The 19751-nt window shown below is 55.4% G+C and overlaps 1 protein-coding gene and 1 pseudogene across 3 annotated transcripts; both read left to right on the top strand.

The window, feature by feature from the left end:
* The first annotated feature begins 384 nt into the window (after positions 1 to 384).
* On the top strand, positions 385 to 14890 carry GAL3ST1 (galactose-3-O-sulfotransferase 1). 3 transcript variants are annotated; one of them, XM_037052514.1, is made up of 4 exons: positions 417 to 505; positions 2258 to 2330; positions 12494 to 12633; positions 13471 to 14890. In XM_037052514.1, exons 3-4 carry the CDS (start codon positions 12503 to 12505, stop codon positions 14609 to 14611), a joined length of 1272 nt encoding a protein of 423 aa, XP_036908409.1. In that variant the 5' UTR covers positions 417 to 505; positions 2258 to 2330; positions 12494 to 12502; the 3' UTR covers positions 14612 to 14890. The 3 variants fall into 3 exon arrangements, with proteins under 3 accessions (XP_036908410.1, XP_036908409.1, XP_036908408.1); XM_037052515.1 differs by lacking the exon at positions 2258 to 2330 and having other exon boundaries at positions 385 to 505; XM_037052513.1 differs by lacking the exons at positions 417 to 505; positions 2258 to 2330 and adding an exon at positions 7809 to 7882.
* A 2368-nt stretch (positions 14891 to 17258) lies between these two features.
* Positions 17259 to 19353, top strand: LOC118991290 (polynucleotide 5'-hydroxyl-kinase NOL9-like; annotated as a pseudogene).
* Positions 19354 to 19751: the final 398 nt, after the last annotated feature.

The following is a 19751-nucleotide window of genomic DNA, read 5'->3' as shown; positions in this document are numbered from 1 at the left end:
CCAAGCCTTCCACTGAATCCCCTCATCTAGCCGCCGCCTTCTTCCCAGAGCAGGGCAGGCCTCACCACCACCACGCCACCCCGTTTCCCAGGCACCCTCGAATCCCCTCAGAGCCTGGGAGCTCAGCTGAGCCTCAGGGTCTGGTGGCGGGACAATGGCCCCGTTGGCGCGTCTGAGACAAATGAGCCTTGTTGGGCCTCTGGCGGGGGCGCGATGCTGTCTCGGACGCCCTGAATGCCGCTTCTGTGCATCCTGGGCGCGCGTGGAAGGGTCGGGAGGGGACCGGGGTCCGGGGTGCCCATTGGCCGTGGTGCAGGGGGCTGGGCGAGGCTGACGGCCGCACCTGGCCGGAGCCCGGGCAGCGGCGTCGGGGGCGGGGCGGGAGCATGGCCCAGGCCCCGCGGAGCAGGAGGCTCCGGCGGGTACGCCCCGCCGCCTAGTAAGCGCCCGGGCGGCGCAGCCCGGGCCGAACCATCACGCCAAGCCCGAGGAGAACGGGGACAAGGTACGTCCTGGGGTCCCAGCACCCACTGCCAGCTGGCACCCCATCTCAGTCTACCCCCTTGGGTCCCCACGCACACCACGCCAACCTCCCAACCAGGACGGCGCACCCGCCCAGACTCAGACCTCGGTGATGTGGAGTGGGACCGCGGCTCCAGGGCCCGGGTGCCCTGCCTGCTGACGCGGCCAGTGGGCAGGCTGGGCCAGGGTGGCGCAGGCTGGTTCTCATCCTGCCTTTCGTTTCTTCCCCTGGGTCCCCATTTCCAGGGTTTTCCCAGTCTCTGGACGTGGGATGGGTGGAGCTGGGCTGGAACTGTAAGTCCATTAATAATTAATCTTGGACACACCAGCCTGTTCTCTGGAGGAGGAGGGGCAGGAATCTCCCCTCTTCCCACCAGGCCTCTCCCAGAAGGAGGGGGTCTGTCAGAACAGGGGTTGGGGGCCCGGGTAAGGGATTGATCCCCTCTGTTAGGGGAAGGGCCTGGCCTGTAGCAGAGTGGCCAAGGCCACCAAGGAGAGGCTTGGTGGGAATTGGACAAACCTGGTCCCCTAGAAAATTCGATAGTTTCCCTGTTTTCTGGACAAGTGCCCAGGAAGGAGGACCAGCCTGGTACCAAGACAGCACCTTGGTCACAGCACAGAGCAAGACTGTGGCTTCTTCCCAATGGGGACCCTCTCCTCTCCTTACGTGCCCAGAATGGGAGGTGATACATGCACATCTGGCTGCAGTGACCCACACCAGTGGGAGGGAGGGAGGTGACGGGCCTGACACCTGATCGCCTGGGTTGCCGAGGTGACAGGTGCCATGGAAATCTTCAGGACTGCCCAGTTGGGAGAATACAATCTCTCCCCTTACCAAGGGGTGATCTGAGGCCCAGAAGGGTAAGGCTGAGGGCAAGCCTGGGCCAGAGCAGCCCCGTGCTGCCACACTATGCCTTGCCCTGCAAAGGAGACATCACTGCTGTCCCCATTATCCTGAGGGGAAACTGAGGCTCAGGGAGGTTCAAGGACTTGCCCAAGGTCACATAGTTCAAAGGTGGCTGTAAGTCACAGGAGTCTTGCCCCAGCCTGTATCTCAGGACCCCAGCCCTGCTCAAGACTTCCGAGTCCCTCTGGGGTCCTAGCCTCTTGGAGCTGCCTGGGCCTCCCTGAACTCCTGGCTCAGGATCCCACCCCCCTTGCCTCCCCAGCTCCCGGCTCTGCCTGACACTTGAGCAGGCTGCTACGCGGGGAGCAGAGACAACAGAAGCCTGTCCCCAGCTGCCACCTGGGGCAGCTTTGGGGCCTGGCTTCTCTCTCAGGCAGATCCCTGCCTGAAAGAGGCTCCCTGTGGACGAAGAAGCCTGCCTGCCTCCCACTCATCCCCTTGCCTGATGGGCATGGGTCTGATGTTTGAGAGCTTGGGTCCAAGGCCCTCATGTCACCCAGCAAGGGAGGAGTGTGTCTCCTTCGTCCCTTCCTCTCTCTGGGGTCTGAGGGGCTGCGTGTGCCACCCTAGTGAGAGAGGCGATTAACTGGGAGAATGATGGACAGGTGGTGGGACGCATGGCAGCAGGCTCTCGAAGGTTTTCTTGCTTTGCTTTGACTAGGTGAGGAATAGAGACAAACCCTTTTAGGAGCCCTGTCCTGCTTCATTCATATGGGAAGGACTGGACAGAGCAGAGGTGGGCAGGGGGCTGGTGAAATCGCCAGGTGAGACGTGATGGGAGGTAGTGGGATCCCAAACGATACCTTCTTTTCCTCCTGCTGGTTCCAGGGCAAAGGTGAGGTGTGGTTGGGCACCCCCACACCTGGTCCCAGAGGTGTCCTGACTTGCCATGTGACCTTAGGTGAGTCCTTCCCTATCTGTGCCTCAATTTCCTCAGTTACAAAATCTTAGGGATCTTGGGTCTGGAGCCTGGGAATATGGGTGCCCTTGATGGGGAGGGTGGCCTTCAGGAGTCTGCATTGGCAGGTCCTGCTTCTCCTGCTAAGAGCGTCTAGGGGGTGATGACAATGCTCCGAGGTGTGTACAAAGGGCTGTGTGTGCCTCGTCCCATTTGGTCCTCACAGCAAGTCCCTGAGAGGGTGGCAGGACCCCCATTTTTTAGGAAACAGGCTCAGAGAGGGGAAGTCACTTGCCCGAGTTGGCCCAGCTGGGGAGTGGTGGAGCCAGGATTGTATAGCCAGGGCACCTCGGCCTCTGCAGGAGCAGAGAGGCAGGTAGGTGGATTCAGGGCATTGTGCATAGCAAGTGCCCAGCACCTTTGAAAACCTTTTGTATTGTTTCCTGTTTTTATGCAAACAAGTGCGTGACATTCCTTTAAATAACATTTCAGTCATGCTAGAAGGCACGGAGAATGGTATTACCAGCTCCCCCATACTCACCTCCAGGGTTCTCAGTAATTTTGGAGCCAATAACGAAGTGACTGACTTTTTAGTTAAACTATGTTTGTCACTACATTAGAGCTGCTCTGAGGTGACAGTGCGCCATCGGGAGAGGTCGTGAATGTGCCCAGACAAGGCAGTGGAGCAGGAAGAGCTACAAGCCTGCTTCTCCTTCTGGCTTTGACGTCTAGCCCCTCCACACGTTCCTGAGCCTGTTTTCTCACCTGCCACATGAGCTAGCAGGTGACACTGGGAGGGCCTGTATCCCTACAGGCACCCCCACACAGACATGGTTGCCATTTGAAAAGGTAGAGACAGGTGACCCTGCAAGATCAAAAATAGCTTTCTGAATCATCAGAGAACATTGGCCTCTTCATAGTCAGGCCTGGGACCCAGCTGGCAGCCATTCCCCGCACCAAGGGGGCGGTAGGAGCAGCTGGGGATGACAGTTCGGACATGGTCCTGGGAGCCAGCAAGTTGGGGTCCAGCTGAAGCACCCCTTGGGGCGATCCTCCCCTCGTTACTCCAGCAACTCGTTCCAGAGGCTCTCAGAGTGAGGAAGCTTCTGGATCCTTGCAAGTCTCTGCCCCAAGTGCTCCTGGTCAGAAGGCCAGCCTCTCCTATCTGAACCTTCACCTGTGCAGCCCACATTTCCCAGCCTCCTCTCTGTCCCGGGCCCTGCTGCCTCTTCCCCATTTGAGGACACTAAAGTTCAGAGAGGGCAGCATACCTGCCATGGTCACACAGCACAGCATGGTTCAAACCAGCCACATCCCCTTCCTCCTACAGCCAGGATGTAGTTTTTCAAAATGGAAATATCCTAATTTTTTGTTTTACCTTTTCCCCCAACTAACACAGGCTGTCTGTAAAACTAAATTACATGTGTGGGTATGTGTGTACACATATATGTGTATATATATTTCATTTTATTATATAGTGTGAACATATCATTTTAACGAGCACATATTAGACCATGGGGTGAATGTCACTTAATATTTCTAACTATTTTCTATTGTTGCCCATTTAGTTGCTTTCTAATTTTGCCTGTTCTAAATAACACTGCAATGAACATCTTTATGCTCCATCTGAGATCTTATGCAAGGTTATCTTCTTGGAACAAATTCCCACGGGCGGAGTTGCTGGGTCTGAGGGTGGACACTTTTAGGACTATAACAGTTGTTGTCAAATACGTCTACTTGCTCCGCTCTTAAAGCCTCCTCCAGTGTCCCCAGGAGTGTCTCCCCAGGATGCAGCCCCAGGACACTCATCCCGCCACTTTGTCTGCCAGAGCCCTGTTCCTGTGCAAACAGTGCGGAAAGACTCACGGGGACAGTGGTTCCACAGGATGCTCCGCAGCCAGTGGCTTTGGGGGCCTTTTATCTGTATCTCCCAGGGGGAGGGACAGAAAGCAGCCTGAAGACCTCCCCTGCTCCCTCAGGCTTTGCCTGGTGACTCCATCTGCTCCTCTCACCTCAGCGCCCACTCTGTGCCCGTGGTCCCCAGTCTCTGTCCCCTGAGATCTTCCTCTTGAGCTCCCGGCAGGGGATCCACTGCTCTTTGCACAGTCTGTAAGCATCTCACGCATTGTCAAGACTCAGCATGTCCTGAACTAAAATTGACGTTGCCCACTCAACCCCATGCTAAACCTGCTCCTTTCTTAGTGTCCCCCATTCAGGGACTAGCTCCACCCCCAGCCAGTGACCCCAGCAGGGATTCTTCCCTCCCATGCTGTGGTTCCAGTCCACTCCCAGCCTTATTGTTGGTTCTGGTGATTTCATACCTAGACAGCCAGAACGGCCATTGTCAAGGCCTGCCTGCTTCTCCCATTCCTTCTCCTCCACCTCTATAGTTAATTTTCTGTCTAGCAGCCTGATGGGAATCTTACCTCCTCACTCCTCTGTTGAAGATGCTCCCAGGGCCTCACATTGCCCATGGCCAGATTCCTTAGCGTGCTTCCCAAGGCCCTGCATGTCCTCCCTGCCCCTGCCCCCTTTCTAGCTGTGCTTCTAGTCTTCCCTGCCTGCCCCACAACCTCTGACATGCACATATACTGGACTCTCCAGCCAGGCTAAGCATTCATTAGGTTCTCAGTTGCCCTGGGCCTTCACACATGCTTTGTCTCCTGTCTGGCTCATTTTAGGGTAACAGGTGCATAGTTAATGCCAGCTGCTGTAACAGATAAGCCCCAAGTTTGAAAGGCTTAACACAATGTCAGTTTACTTGTCATTTTTATAAAATCCAATCCCGTGTTTGGCGAGCAGTGATGTGGAGACGCAGGCTCCTCCCATCTTATAGCCCCTCCCACTTCCAGGTCCTTAGACACCATCCCCATTCATCCAGTGGAGGGAGAAGACCCTAGAAGTTCTGCCCACTTAACCCATCAGCTGTCGTTATGCTCTCAGTCCATCGGCCAGAATTCAGTCACGTGAGGACACTGAACTGCAAGGGAGGATGGGAAACATACATACTTTAGCCATGCACCCAGGGGAAAAAGGGAATGGACTGCCTTTGGAAATTGGAAAACATACAGCAGATTCTGCCCCTGGAGACTCCCACCCCAGGAAGCCTCCCTGAGCCTGTTCCTCCCACCTTCCAGACTGAGTCAAGTGTTCAGTCTGTGCTCCCACGGCCTCACCGAAGTGTCCTCCATCACAGCACCCGCAGGTATCTGCTCTTCTCTGTGAGCCCCAGCTCTGTGTACCTGGCATCGTGAGCCCCAGTGCTGGGCACAGTGAGGGTGCTCAGCAAATACCTGTGGAACCGATCGACTTAAAACTCACTGTGGTCACAAAACGGTGTCCACAATCTATTGATATGTGGGAAAAAGCAACTTAAAAACAAAATTAGCTTCCCAAAAGAGAACCCTGCGATCATCTATATGCATGTATCATATATAGACAGAAACAAAATGCCTGGGATGGAGCTCTTTTCATTGTCGACTTTACATTTTTTTGTAATTGTCTGAATTTTTTTTTTTGCAATGAGCGTGGACTGTTGTTATAATTAAGAACCAGCCCTGGCTGGTGTAGCTCAGTGGATTGAGTGCCAGCCTTTGAACCAAAGCGTCACTGGTTCGATTCTTAGTCAGGGCACATGCCTGGGATGCAGGCCAGGTCCCCAGTAGGGGGCGCACAAGAGGCAACCATACATGGATGTTTCACTTCCCCTCTTTCTCCCTCCCTTCCCCTCTCTCTAAAAATAAATAAATTTTGAAAAATAAACAACAAAAACCAGCTAGAGATGATGTCATGCGGGAAGAGCCCTCCCTGGTGGGGCTAGGTTGCAGGTTCTGCTCTAACTGCTCCCTGCTCTGGAAAGCTTTGCTTCACGTGGCTTTTTAACCTCACCCATGAGCTTGCCTTCTGTCCAAGAGCTTGAGCTCCACTCCCACCTGGATGAGGTTGTTAACCCCGTGTGACGCTGGGCTTATCACTCCCCCACCCCCAAGCCTCAGCTCCCTTCTCTGTAAAGTGGGGGTGATAACGGGGACTTCTTGAGAGGATTATGGGAGTGTGTGATGCACGAAAAGTCCTGAGCATGGGACTGGACTCTGGTCCGCAATCCATGTCCACAAACCACCATCCTGGCTATTTGATGCCAGTTCTGCCCAGACTCATCCCACACATTTGCCTTCATGCTCGCTAAGCCCAGAAAAAAGGAAACATCTGCCTGTGCCTGGTCCCAGTCCAGCAGTCAGATCCGGACTCTGGGCCTTCCTCTCGGTCTTGTAAGCTCTGGTATTTCATGAGTGCTTGAGGGTGGGGGGCTGCTCCCAGGCTGGGCGGGGCTTTGGGGGAAGAGAGATCATAGCAAAGATGCCTGCTGCTCCCTGGGAGGGGCTGGCAGCGGCTCAACCTATTAAAGTGCTCAGTGTGGGGTAATGATTATTATTAATTAATGCTGACGCTCAGGTACCTACAGCCCTGCGCCTGGGCCATGCTGGGGACTGTGGGTGTCATTGCTGACAGGAGGATGCAGGGGGCTTTCCTGAGCACCTTTTGTCTGGGCGCACAGCTGAGAAAGAACAGACCTAAACCCAGCTAAGAGAGGGATTGGAGAGGTTTCAGCGCCTTCGCTGAGCCAGAGGTATCCTCTCTCATCTAGGGCCAGGCCCCCTAAAACTGCCTCTTCCTGTTGAAACCTTAGGAGGGATCATTAGCATCCCTGATTGGCCCGAATCCCTCCAGGTTCATCGAGGGCGACCTGTGCCACCATCCCTCACACGGGTGGAGGAGGGACAGGCCGGGTTTTGTACTGGCACCTCTTTGACAAAGGACTTGGAGCTCATAGAGGTGAAATGTCATCGGGCCCATCCTCCCAGCCCTGGTCAAGAGCACCCCCCAAGGAGGCCTTCCGGGGTGATTTGCTCTATAACTGGGCTCCCCCAGAGTTTAGACATGCCTTTCTCTGGTCGTGCCTTGGCAACTCTGAGCCCTGGAGTTTGGCAAGTCCGTGTTTGGACTCTGGCTGTCTGCCCTCTGCTAACTGTGTGACCTTGGACAGGTGAGCTCACCTCTCTGAGCCTTGGTTTCTTCACCTGGGGAGTGGGCTAACAGAGGTGCTGGATGCACAGGGCAGGGTTAAACGAGCTGTAGTTCAAGGAGCAATTTGCCTTCCCACCTCAGTGGCCTCCTTGTCGCTCCTGAGGCCTTTGAGCCTGTCCTGGGCTCTCTGCAGGGCTCTGCGGCTGCTTGTGTCCTTGGCCCAAGGACACCAGGGACCTTGCTGAGTGAGCCCTTGGATGAAGGAGCTGCCCAGCTGCTGAGGTCCAGAGAAGGTCAGGGGCCACCCAGGGGGCAGAGGGTATACCTGCAGGGTGCAGGGACATGCCACCTGCTGTCCCCAGGGAGGAAACTCATGAATATTCACACCCCTGGAGTGGGAGGGAGCCAGCCGACACACTACTGGGTGTCATTGGAGCGTTCCCGTTTCCCAGTGACCGCAGAGGCAGCCTGGGAGTCAGATGTGGCTGCTCAGGCAGGGAGAAGAAAGGGGTAGCCAGTCAAGAGCCGAGGTAAGCACATCTCCCTCTGCCCCTGCACGGAGGTCCCTGGGAAAGCAGGACACCCTGGGGCCAGGCGCTGCCTGGTGGTGATGCTCCCCAACAGGAGGTTTGCCATCCTGGCTTCATTTGCCTGTGTGCACGCCGCAGGGGAAGAGTCTGATTTCTCCTTCATTCCCTGGAAGGTGCTGGTCCGGTCAAACTGGAGGATGATTGCTGGACCTGCCTGAGGCCGGCCATGGGCATGGACGGAGGGCTGGAGTAACCCAGAAGGGCAGGAATAGATGGGATGGACTAGGGGAGGGGCACCGTCTGCCCTGGGACTGTCACCACTGTAGGCAGAGAAAGAAGGAGACCCATGTTCTAATCCTGCCTCTGCTGCTTCTGTGCTGTATGACCTTGAGGGTGGCCCTGCCCTCTCTGAGCCTCAGCCTTCCTGCTGCACTGCCTTCCAGACCGGAGGCTCTGAGGCTCAGGCCACATAGATTGTCCTCAGGATCCCGTGGCTTTAGACCTGGGGCTGTCAGTGGCCTGTAATCCCCCATCGTGGGTAAGTGGGCATCTACCTCAGAGGGCTGTGACTGGGACCCTGGGAGGGTGATAATAGGGATGATGACAACAATGGCAGCAGCCCAGGCTCAGTGAGTGTCTGCTCTGTGCCAGCCCTGTGCCGGTCGCTTTCCTTGTGGGAGGCTGAGGGCCTGCACGCCGCCCTGGGATGAAGGGAGAGTTTGCACCATCATTTTGGAGGAAGAATGAAGGCACAGACCTGCCTAAGGCAGACAGCAAGGAAACGATAGAGCTGGGATTCAAACCCAGGACCCTGGCCCCAAAGTGCTGGCTCTGTGTGCCTTTCACACGTATGACGGACACATGTGGCTCTCACATGTATGTTATCACCCCTGGCCACGTTCTGCCCTGAGGGTCGTGAGGGTTCATTTACCAAACATTCACCAGGTGCCAGGCTCAGAGAGCTCGGCCCTGAATCACCATCAGGCTTGCCTGCCGCGGAGCCCTGGTCAATAGTGATAATAATCATTAATATGTATTGATCTCCGCCTGTGTACATGAATTCTCTCATTGAAATCTAATAGCCTCATAACTATTTTCCCACCAGCCAGGCTCCTGGCTGCCAGCCAGCCCACCTCTGGGCCTCAGTTTACCCAGGGCTCTGCCTGTGGTCACTAAGGGCACTGTCTGCCCTGACCTTGCTGTTGTGTGTTCATTGTACACAGGAGACCGAGGATCAGAGAGGGTGAGCCATGTGCCCAAGTTCACAGAGGCCAGGCAGGAAGGGAACCACCAACCTTGGATGTCTTGTGCTGCTGAGACAGCAGGGACCAGCCACCAGGGCCCTGTAGACTTCCTCACCCTTCATCCTGGCTGCCCTGGCCCAGCCCGCAGAGGCCAGACCCTGCTGCGCTGCTGGGACAGAGGTCCACAGCCACACCTCAGCCTTCTGTGGCGGAACTTCCTGCTGCACACACCCTCTTCCCCGGGCCTGGGGCTGGGCCTGGGACACGTTAGGCAGGGGCTGCCGTGCACAACACCGGAGGCTACGCATTGGAGGCCGGCAGACCTGGGTTTGAATTCCAGCCCTGAACCCTGCCTTGAGTGACCTGAGCAAGTCTCATCCCCTCCTGGAGCCTCGGTTTCCTCATCTGTAAAATGGGGGTGACAATGAGGTCTGCCTCCTAGGATAGCTGAGTGGAGTCAGTGAAATGCTCTGGAGAAGCCCCTGCCCAGCACCCGGCTCACACTAGGGGCTCAAAAGTGACACCAGGAGGTGCGGTGGCCCAGGGCTCAGGGGCCCGGCATGGTCTGAGGAAGCCCAAGTGGGAGAATGAACTAGTGATTGAGTGAGGCAGTGATGGAGGCTGGGGAACATCCTGGGCGGGGCCAGACAGAGCCTGATTGATGGCTCTGGGAGGCTAGTCTGCCCCCTACTGCCTGGCTTTTGCCCCATTGCTTCTGCCTTCAGCTTCCAAGAGTTCCAGAAAGTACCCTGGTAAGTGGTGCTACTCAGGTGGTGGGAGGCAGGGGGTCTGGGGATTTTCTGAGGGCAGGAATCCTAAGCCCTCCCCATGTTAAAGTCAGAGAAGCTGAGACTCAATGTCCCGCTCAGGGCTTGAGCCTGCGTCTGAGGGAGGCTGTGGCCTGACCAAGGGCTCTGCCCAGTGGGCCTGTGGGGGCACCTGAGGCGTGGTGCAGATATGAACTTGGGAGTGTTGGGGGAGGGGTATTGCAGCCACCCCTCGTTCCTGTAGGCCCCTCAGGGTGACCAAGACAGACCCAGACGTCCCCGGGTGGGCGCTGAGGAGGGAAGCAGCTAACCCAGCCCTCTCTGTGTTTAGTTACTTTGTATTAGCCACTCTGCCTGCCCCGTCTCAGTGCCCCGTCTCAGGCAGAGCCAGTGAAAACCAGCTCCACATTTTGCAGGTGAAAATGGAGGCTGTGATTGAGACCCGGGGGCCGGGGCTTCCAGAGCCTGAGGCCAGCGCCTGAGGCCAGCGCCTCTCCTTCCCGGGGCCCCTCTGTTACCAGACCATCCCAGGCGGCTTACCCCACCTCGCAAGCTTCCTGGTCTATTATTTAAATATATTAAACATATCTGATTATCTTTCTGATCAAGAAGGTCATACATGCCCCTTTAAAAAAAATGCCCCCACTGCAGAAATGCAAAACATAGAGAAAAACGTTTCCACGTGTACCCGTCCCCCAGCTTTGAAGAGGGTGCCACTGTTAAAATGTAAAATGCTGCCCCCGTTGTTTCTGTCGGGGCTCCCTGTGTGCTTTCTCACACACGTATGAGGATTTGTGGGCTCCGTGCTCTGGAACTCACGGTGGGATTTTGAGCCAGGCCTCTAGCTCTGCCTTGTTCTTCTAAATGGGGACACATGACTCCTTTTGGAAATGGGTCGTCGTTTGTGTCGTGGCCCCTGCTGGTGGAAGCTAAGGTTATTTCCAACTTCTGTGTTTTTCTGACCAAGTGGCCATGAACACCCTTGTACGTGGGACTTTTTTCGGAGAGCCTGTGGTTTCCTCCCTGACAGAGCACCCTCCAGAAGCTCTCCCACGCTCTTGTCCACCCCGAGGGCCCGTCTGAGTGAACAGAAATGTGCCCTTGTCACGAGGAGGCCAGGTTCCCTCTTGTATAGATCCTCCCTCTGCTGATCGCTTCTTTGTGTCCTTTCCTGTGCGGAGAAATTTCTGGATGATGAGCAGAGGACCCCGGGCCCCCTGTGGCTGGTGGGGTGGGCCTGAGGGCCCCTTTTCTGGGAAGGGTCTGTGGGTCTCTTGAGTGACTTTTCCAGGAAGAAGTATGTGGGGTTCTCTGCCAGGCAGGTTATTTGGCCTCTGCCCTCAGGGACAGCGGTGACCTGCCAATGCGTGTAGTTATGGGCCAGCACCCGTGACCTCTTGTGGCCTCAGGGGCCCAGGGCCCCGTGCCACCCGTGCCAGACCAGGAGTGGAAACCTCTGTGCCTTAGCCTTGCAGCCAAGGGGAGGTGGGAAGGCCCCCCGAGCCCCAGCTCTTTCCCGGACCCATTGCAGCTCATACCTCAGTCCCCTGCTGATAGGGTTGCCACCCCACCCCAGAACCAACGCCAAACAAAACACCAGGACACCCAGTTAAATTAGGTTTGTAGATAAACACTGAATAATTTTCAGTGCAATATTTAGGACAGACTTATACTAAAGTCAATTTTGTTGTTTATCTGAAATTCAAATTTACCTGGGCAACCCTGCCTGCTGGCGATTGGAGAGGAGGTGGTGTGTGGGCAGAGGCCTGGCTGGCTGTTTGGCCTGAGCCTTCTTCTCCTCCCTCCCTCAGAGCCTTGGTTTTTCTTCCTGCCTCCCCTACAGACCCAGGGGACAGTGAAGGGTCCAGGAGCTGAGGCTCCTCGCAGGGCAGCTGGGAAGGGCAGCACAGGGGCGGGTGGTGGGAATGGCTGGGATTTGTGAGGTGCGGGGTTCATAACCTCTCCCCCTCTCTGTAGACAGCCCTGGACCCCGGCCTGGGGGGACAGGCAGTGGGAGAGGGTCTTCTTTTCCTCCTTAGTGAGCGATTTCAATGAAGCCAAAAATGATGTAAAAAGTAAACTGATGAACACCCATGTACCCGCTCCCCACTCAGCTTAAGGATTAACATCGGGCTCTGGCTGGTGTAGCTCAGTGGCTTGAACTCGGGCCTGCGAACCAAGGGATCGCAGTTCAATCCCCAGTCAGGGCACATGCCTGGGTTGCAGGCCAGTTCCCAGCAGGGGATGCACGAGAGGCAACCATACATTGATATTTCTATCCCTCTCTCCTTCCCTTCCCCCTTAAAGATAAATAAATAAAATCTTTTTTTAAAAAAAAGATTAACACCGGACCAGGCAGTAGAAGCTTGGCCCTGCCCTACTCTCCAGCTTTGCCCTGTGTCCGCCTTCCCATCTCTGTGTGCAGCCCTGTCACCGTCTCTCCCCATGCTTATCTCTCTGCCTGGACCCTGCTGGGGGCCACAGAGCTGGCGGAGGCCCAATATCAAAGGCTGCCCCTCAGCCCTGCCGGGCCTGGGGCAGTGGTGGGCTCTCCTTGGGGCCTGCCTTCTGATGCTGGCTCTGCTCCGTGCTCCCTGCAGGTGTCTGAGATGCCGCTGCCTCAGAGGAAACGCTGGGAGTCCATGGCCAAGGGGCTGGTGCTGGGAGCACTCTTCACCAGCTTCCTGCTGCTGCTGTACTCGTATGCGGTGCCCCCGCTGCACGCTGGCCTGCCCTCTGCGTGAGTGGCCCTCCTGGGTGACCAAGGGGTGCGGGTGGGGGTGAGGGGACACCCTGCACTGTGCTATGCTGGGCAGAAATTCTACTGAGGACAGAACTCACTGTGTACCCCGGGACTCAGTGTCCTCATCTGTGAAGTGGGTGTAATAACAGCGCCTGCCCTATGCGGCATGAGAAGCAGATAGCACCGTCTGTGTGCAGGGCTTACACTGGCATCAGCTGAGGCTCCATCGGGGATGGGAGGTGGGGTGGCTTGTCCAAGAGCACTCGGCCGGCACGGGGCCTCGGTTCAAACTGGAGTCCGTTGGCCTCCAAGCCTGGCTCCTAACCAGGGGGCCATCCCACCTCCCCACGGGGCCACACAGCCCAGGGCTGGCATGGCCCGTGCCTTTGGTTAGGTGGCATTAAGTTGAACTAGAGGAAATGACTGATAACTGACCATTTCTGGTCAAAAATTGACCATTTTTGTCCTACAAAATGTCCTGTGGTTCAACCTAATGACAATTCCTGATAAAGGTACAAGGACGCGGTGGCCACCAGTGAGACCAGAACTAGCATGACGGCTCACTCTGACCTCACACCAACCCCACGAGTAGAATATGCTGTGTTCCTCGTTTCACAGATGAGGAACGTGAGGCCGGAGAGGCCAAACGCCTGGCCCGGGCATGGCAGCCTGGACGAAGGCCTGTCTGGCCCCCGTCCCGTCCTACACCGCCCCCCCCGCCCCCCCCCCACCCCGCTGTCCCCAACAAACCCGCGGTCTGGAGGCCAGGTACCGAGGCTCTGACACCTGGGCCCACAGCCCCTGAGGCTCTCCCCGCCACTCTGTGCCCCGCAGGACCCCGGAAGGTGTAGCGTCCTGCTCCCCAGCCCCGGGTGAGCCAGAGCCGGCCACCGCTGCTAATGGCTCCTCTGGAGGGTGCCAGCCACGGCGGGACATCGTGTTCATGAAGACACACAAGACCGCCAGTAGCACGCTGCTCAACATCCTGTTCCGCTTCGGCCAGAAGCACGGGCTCAAGTTCGCCTTCCCCAACGGCCGCAACGACTTCGACTACCCCGCCTTCTTCGCCCGCACCCTGGTGCAGGACTACCGGCCGGGCGCTTGCTTCAATATCATCTGCAACCACATGCGCTTCCACTATGAGGAGGTCCGGGGCCTGGTGCCGCCCAACGCCACCTTCATCACCGTGCTGCGTGACCCCGCCCGCCTCTTCGAGTCCTCCTTCCACTACTTCGGCTCCGTGGTGCCCTTTACCTGGAAGCTCTCGGGCCGAGACAAGCTGGCCGAGTTCCTGCAGGACCCCGACCGCTACTACGACCCCAACGGCTACAACGCCCACTACCTCCGCAACCTGCTCTTCTTTGACCTGGGCTACGACAGCGACCTGGACCCCCGCAGCCCACAGGTGCAGGAGCACATCCTGGAGGTGGAGCGCCGCTTCCACCTGGTGCTCCTGCAGGAGTACTTTGACGAGTCCCTGGTGCTACTCAAGGACCTGCTGTGCTGGGAGCTGGAGGACGTGCTCTACTTCAAGCTCAACGCCCGCCGCGCCTCGGCCGTGCCCCGCCTGTCAGGTGAGCTGTACCGGCGTGCCACGGCCTGGAACGTGCTGGATGCCCGCCTCTACCGCCACTTCAACGCCAGCTTCTGGCGAAAGGTGGAAGCGTTCGGGCGGGAGCGCATGGCCCGAGAGGTGGCCGCCCTGCGACGTGCCAATGAGCGCATGCGGCGCATCTGCATTGACGGGGGCCACGCTGTGGATGCCACCGCCATCCAGGACTCAGCCATGCAGCCCTGGCAGCCGCTGGGCGCCAAGTCCATCCTGGGCTACAACCTCAAGAAGAGCATTGGGCAGCGACATGCACAGCTCTGTCGTCGCATGCTCACGCCCGAGATCCAGTACCTGATGGACCTAGGCGTCAACCTTTGGATCACCAAGCTCTGGAAGCTCATTCGAGACTTTCTGCAGTGGTAACATCCTGCCCACCCAGTGGCCCACCCTGCCTGCTCACCTGATGAGGAGGGGCCAGGCAGGGGCCCGCTGGCCTCCCCTGACCCCCACCTGGTGCCACCTCGGTCCCCGAGGTAAGGTGGGGCTGTTGTGGGGATGCAGCTGGCCAGGACTGGGCCCAAGGCATGCAGAGAGGGCCTGCGATCAGTGTTTGGTTAATTATACAGTTTTTAAAATTAAATCCCCTTTCCTGTTTCTACTTCCTTGCCTCCCCTTAAAGGGGAGACTTCAGAAGTAAAGGCATTTGATGTTGTGTTTTTGTTAATCAGCCTCAGTCGTGGTGACTGCCGGGGTCCAGGTCCGGGGTGACTGGTGGGGACAGCGGACCCCAAAGGAGCATGGTTGGTGCCTGTGTGAATGTTTCTGTGGGACAGAGTCCCATGGTGTGGCAAGGATTTAGTGTGCACCCAAATTTGTTGTGATACATACTGAAGCCCTATGTGGATGAAGGACTCCAACAGGCTACCGGGACCTGGAAGATCGTGTGTGTGTGTGTGTGTGTGAGAGAGAGAGAGAGAGAGAGAGAGAGACCTGGAGTTGGGAAGCCCTCTGTGGGACATTGCGCAGCAGGCCCTGGGCCCAGGCTACAGGTTTCTTGCACAATCTTACTCTCACAGCAACACTTTGAGGCAGGCACAATAATGCTCCCATTTTGCAGACGTGGGAACTGACATTCTGAGAGGGAGAGGGACTTGCTCAAGGTCATGTATCAAACCCAGAACTAACCCATCTCCGTGGAACCCTAAACCCTTTCCACCTCCAGAGCCTGTTAACCCCATATCCACCTGTCCCTTAGTCCCCACTGACCACTCCAGGCTGCCTCACCCTCTGCTTGTGCTCCCTGTGGCCCTGAGTTTCCCCCTTCTGCCCTAGACTCAGTTTATTAACCAAAAACTATTTGGTGTTCATCAGCTATCTGCTGTGTGCCCCTAGCCCTGAGCTGCCCCCAGCCCTGAGCTGCCCCCAGCCATATAGCAGTCAGCAAGCTGGCCTGGGCTCCTGTCCAGAGAGGCACCAAGCAACCAAGGCACATCTGGTATGACCAACCAGGGCGGGGATGCATCATCTCTAACCACCTGCCTCCCTCAGTACCCCCAGGGGGACAGGGGCCCTTTCTGGGACTCTTGGGTCTCTAACCAGGGGCCAGCAACCAGATGTGACAGGAGACCTGTTTGTTCCAGGCTTCGAGACAAATGTTCACACACCTTATTAGAATATTTGCCACATTCCAGTTCTAGAGACCGAAGCTCAGAGAGCTTAAGTGACCTACCCAAGGTCACACAGCTAATTAGTGCCAAAGCCAGAATGCAAAGCCAAATCAATCAACTCTTAACCCCTCCCTGGGCTTCAGTCAGTCTTTCCCCTGGGAGTGAGCTTCTGGTCCAAGCAGGGTGGAAAGGGGTCAGGGTGACCAAGGGTCTGTTTCCTGGGACCGTCCCAGTTTTAGCCAGACATCCCAGGAAACTCCTCAGTTCTGGGCAACCAGGATGGAGGGTCAGCCTGGGAGCAGTTAGGCCCCGCCAGCCTGGAGCCATGTCATTGCCTGTCCCCTCATTAATATTCTCTGGCAGCAAGAAATAAGGATGCCCTTGAAGCCTTCATTTAATCCATATGGAGAAAACTAAGCGAAAATGAATAAATTTAAAAAAACTGACAATAGCTTAAGACTATTCTCAGGAAAAGATGTTAGTGACCTCAAATTCATGAAATAATATTCTTTCCCTTTTATTAATTAAAGATAGATGTGACTTAGTGCAATACAGTAACGTCCTGGGTGGGTTTGTGGGACCCCTGAAATTATATTTCCTTGGACAAATAAGGGCCTAGAAATGCCCATAATAATGTTATTGTATATTAGTTTTAAAAATAAATGTATTTACACTGAAAAAAAAAACAATTCACCCATTTCTCCCATCCCCCGCACCCGCAAGCACCAATCTGTCCTCTGTATCTGTGAGCTTTTTAAAAATGCATACATGTAATTACATTATTATTATTAATTCTGGCACCTCCAGGCCCTTAGGGATCCAAATCTGGCAGGTAGTAGGTGCTAAGAATATGTTACTTCATTAGCATTTCCTATAGTTACTAACTCATTTATCAACATAATACTGTCACAGTAAGTAGTGGCAGGTGCTGCGCGATCACTCCGCGCCCAGAGCTGTGCCCTGTGCCCTGTGCCCTGTGGGAATGCGGACACAATCCGCTCTGCTCCTTCAGGAGGTGGCGGAGACACAGGCTGAGAAATGGGTCTCCCAGCCAGGCAGCCACGGAGGCAGGATGCAAAACCAGGTTGATCGACCAGATACCAACACTGGTCCTTGCGGCCTCTAGGTCTTCAGTGCCACTCCAGTTGGGCCACCTCAACCTCAGGACTGCGGCTCTTCGTGGCAGAAAAAGTCTGAGGTCTCCGGGCCAGCACAGCAGACTTGCTGCTGCCACCCGAGCAGGAGCCCTGCTGCTGGGGGTCCCCGCAAGGACCCGGCGAGGATGAGGGGGGTCCTCCACCTCATCCTCAGCCTCGCGCCCCGACTCGGGCTCAGGACCCCGTGACGGTGGGTGCGGCCCAAGCAGGCTGCAGCGGTGGCTGCTGCAGGGCAGGACCGGCGGAAAGGGGCGGGGGCTGCCTGGACCGAGGTCCCCAGCAGGATCCGGATGGGGACCCCGCCCCGATGCCGCTGCATCTCGCCAGAGGGGACTTGACCTGGCCTGCGCGTTGCTGCCGCTGCGACTGCTTCAGCAGTTTTACTTTTAGAGGGATCTGTCATGTGACTTGCCTTTATGACCACGTGCAGATGTTCGGTTGCACCCTTAGCCAAGGCCGCCTTCCCAAGACGTCTTCTCTACCGGCACCCGCTCTCAGCAGCTCACTCTGAGAGCAGCGCCAGACTCGATCCTGAGAGAAGCAAGGGGATGAAAAGGAAGCCTGGACTTTGCGCAGATCTCCTCTTAACCGGGTTGACAGGTGTTGGTTGATGAAGAATTTCTCTCCTCTGGGTTCCTTGCGATGCTAGAAAATCTGAAAACCTCCACTGTAAACTTCATAGTCAGCCATCAATGTGTATTTTACATTTTTGTACAAGAGAGCCCCACTCTCTAAATTAGCGGAGCATTTTGGCCTTTGAATCTGTTGGCATGAGAAAAGAGGGGGAGGGGCGAGTACGGCCTTTGTTTAAGCCCTGAAGTTAGTCAAGGTCTCTTGTGACATTGTCATTCTGTCCTCTCCTTCTGGCTTATGGATCTCAGGACGCTGGAAAGGCCACATTGAATAGACACCTGATTAACCAGTTGGTAAATAGTCTTTCTGTGTTGACTAATTTGGAATGTGATCTGGGACAGACAGAAGTTACCCTCCAGGTTGCATTTCTTTACTTAATGTTACAGAACCATTTCTAGGACCCACCAGAGGATATCACTCACACACACACACACACACACACACACACACACACAGAAAGTATGTTTTAGGAAACCTGTTTGTAAAAACAACTATGAGAATTACAATAAGATGATAAAGCATGTGTTCAGCTCCTACAAGACAGAGTCCCTTTTTATCTGTGACGCAATGGGCCGGGTGACAGATGGACTTCTGCTTCTTGTGTATCTGAGCCGATTGCTGCCTCCCGGCCCACGTTGTTCAGTTCAGGTTGGGCTGAAGATAACAGATGCCAGACCTCTCTGACTATGTAGGTGACAGTGATGGCCTGTCCACGAAAAGCAAATCCAAAATCAGAAACAAAGGTTCCACCTGGCCGAATCTGCAGAGAAACTGGAATTTGCTGACAAAGAAAGGAGAGTCTGGTTGTGTTTACTGGACAGAAACTGATGCGCTTCCAGGTGGACTTAGTGTTTAGGAAAAACTCCAAGCACCAGGTGTGAGGTAGCCTTGGCCAGCTGCAACCCCCAAGGCCAAAACCTCTCTGTGCCTCACGTGGTCTGACATTCTATCAGGTCCCTTCCCATGCAATTGCCCTCTGGATCATTCACGCCGCCGTGCCTCGTATCCACGTACTGTACGCTGAGAATGCCAGCTGGGCTGGTCTTTGCCAGATCCCTGATGAGTCCGAGGATATGCCAATGAGTCCATCCTGCTGGCCCACCCCGGACTCCAATCTGCAACTATTTGGGGTTCGGAGTTTGTAGAGGGACTGACATGAAGAAGAGGCTTTACCCATTCTCATTCCTGCACCCCCAGAAGAGCTAAAAGGCTTGAATTGTTTGCTGGCCAGAGCCATTTTCAGTGCCCAGTGTGTCTTCAACAGCGTGGGCTCAAAGGAAACACACCTTTCGTCATGACAGATTATAATCTCAAACTTCCTGGATCATCAGAGAAAATTGGAGCAAGAGAAACTGAGGAAACGTGTGAAGAGAGACTGCACCCAAAACTTAAAACTCCATCGAAAAGCAAACTGATGTTTTTAACGAGGGAAGGAGCTTGAAGACTGGTGTGGTTTTGTGGCTGTGAACAGCAGTGCCCTTACGTAGCAAACTGTTTCCTATATAATTTGTGGATGTGTTTTCAGTACATTTAAGTCCCTTCTTTAAGCTACATGACCCAGTTTTACCCTAGTCTGCTGTGTGCTTAATCATATGTTGTGTGTTATTTTCTAAAGCATCAGGGAAAATGTCGTATGCCGTTGAAACAAAGAATATGGTTGACTTCTCAAAAAAAAAAATTCTTCAAGGACCTGGTTGTTGGAATCTGGCTAAAAATAGGCAGACTGGAGCCACAAAAATGTACCGAGGAGGAAGGAAGGCTGGCCAGCGGGATCGAAATGTAACAGGATGTTGGAGCCACACCCTGGTCCTCTCCTAGTGATGGCCTTGGCGGGGTGGGGACCTCGCCGGTGGGGTCTGCCCGCCTCTGGCCACAGCCCCACGATTGTTCCCATCCCCTGACCATGTGATGCTGCGTTCTCTTCTACGACTGTGGGTCAAATGTTAAAAGATCACATCCCGTCTTTAAATTTAATCAGCTTTAGCAGATGAAAGTTGGGACTCATGTGGGCCCTTCTTCTTCTTTTTAATCCAATGGTTTTATGCTGAAAAAAATGGCTCTAAAATCCAAGAAGCCTCTCCTGGGGTCTCTTTCAAGCGGGACTTG

This window comes from Sturnira hondurensis, unplaced genomic scaffold (genome assembly GCF_014824575.4).
Source record: "Sturnira hondurensis isolate 20B ecotype Veracruz unplaced genomic scaffold, ASM1482457v3 Scaffold0007406, whole genome shotgun sequence".
NCBI lineage: Eukaryota > Metazoa > Chordata > Mammalia > Chiroptera > Phyllostomidae > Sturnira > Sturnira hondurensis.
This window is presented reverse-complemented; position numbering and strand designations above follow the sequence as displayed.

What these genes read in the sequence shown, in the direction of transcription:
- GAL3ST1 (XM_037052513.1), top strand. Translation starts at nt 7,832, where the DNA reads ATGTGGCTGCTCAGGCAGGGAGAAGAAAGGGGTAGCCAGTCAAGAGCC. An exon ending in GTAGCCAGTCAAGAGCCGAG is followed by an intron (nt 7,883 to 12,493) that starts GTAAGCACATCT and finishes TGCTCCCTGCAG; the next exon opens with GTGTCTGAGATGCCGCTGCC. An exon ending in CACGCTGGCCTGCCCTCTGC is followed by an intron (nt 12,634 to 13,470) that starts GTGAGTGGCCCT and finishes TGTGCCCCGCAG; the next exon opens with GACCCCGGAAGGTGTAGCGT.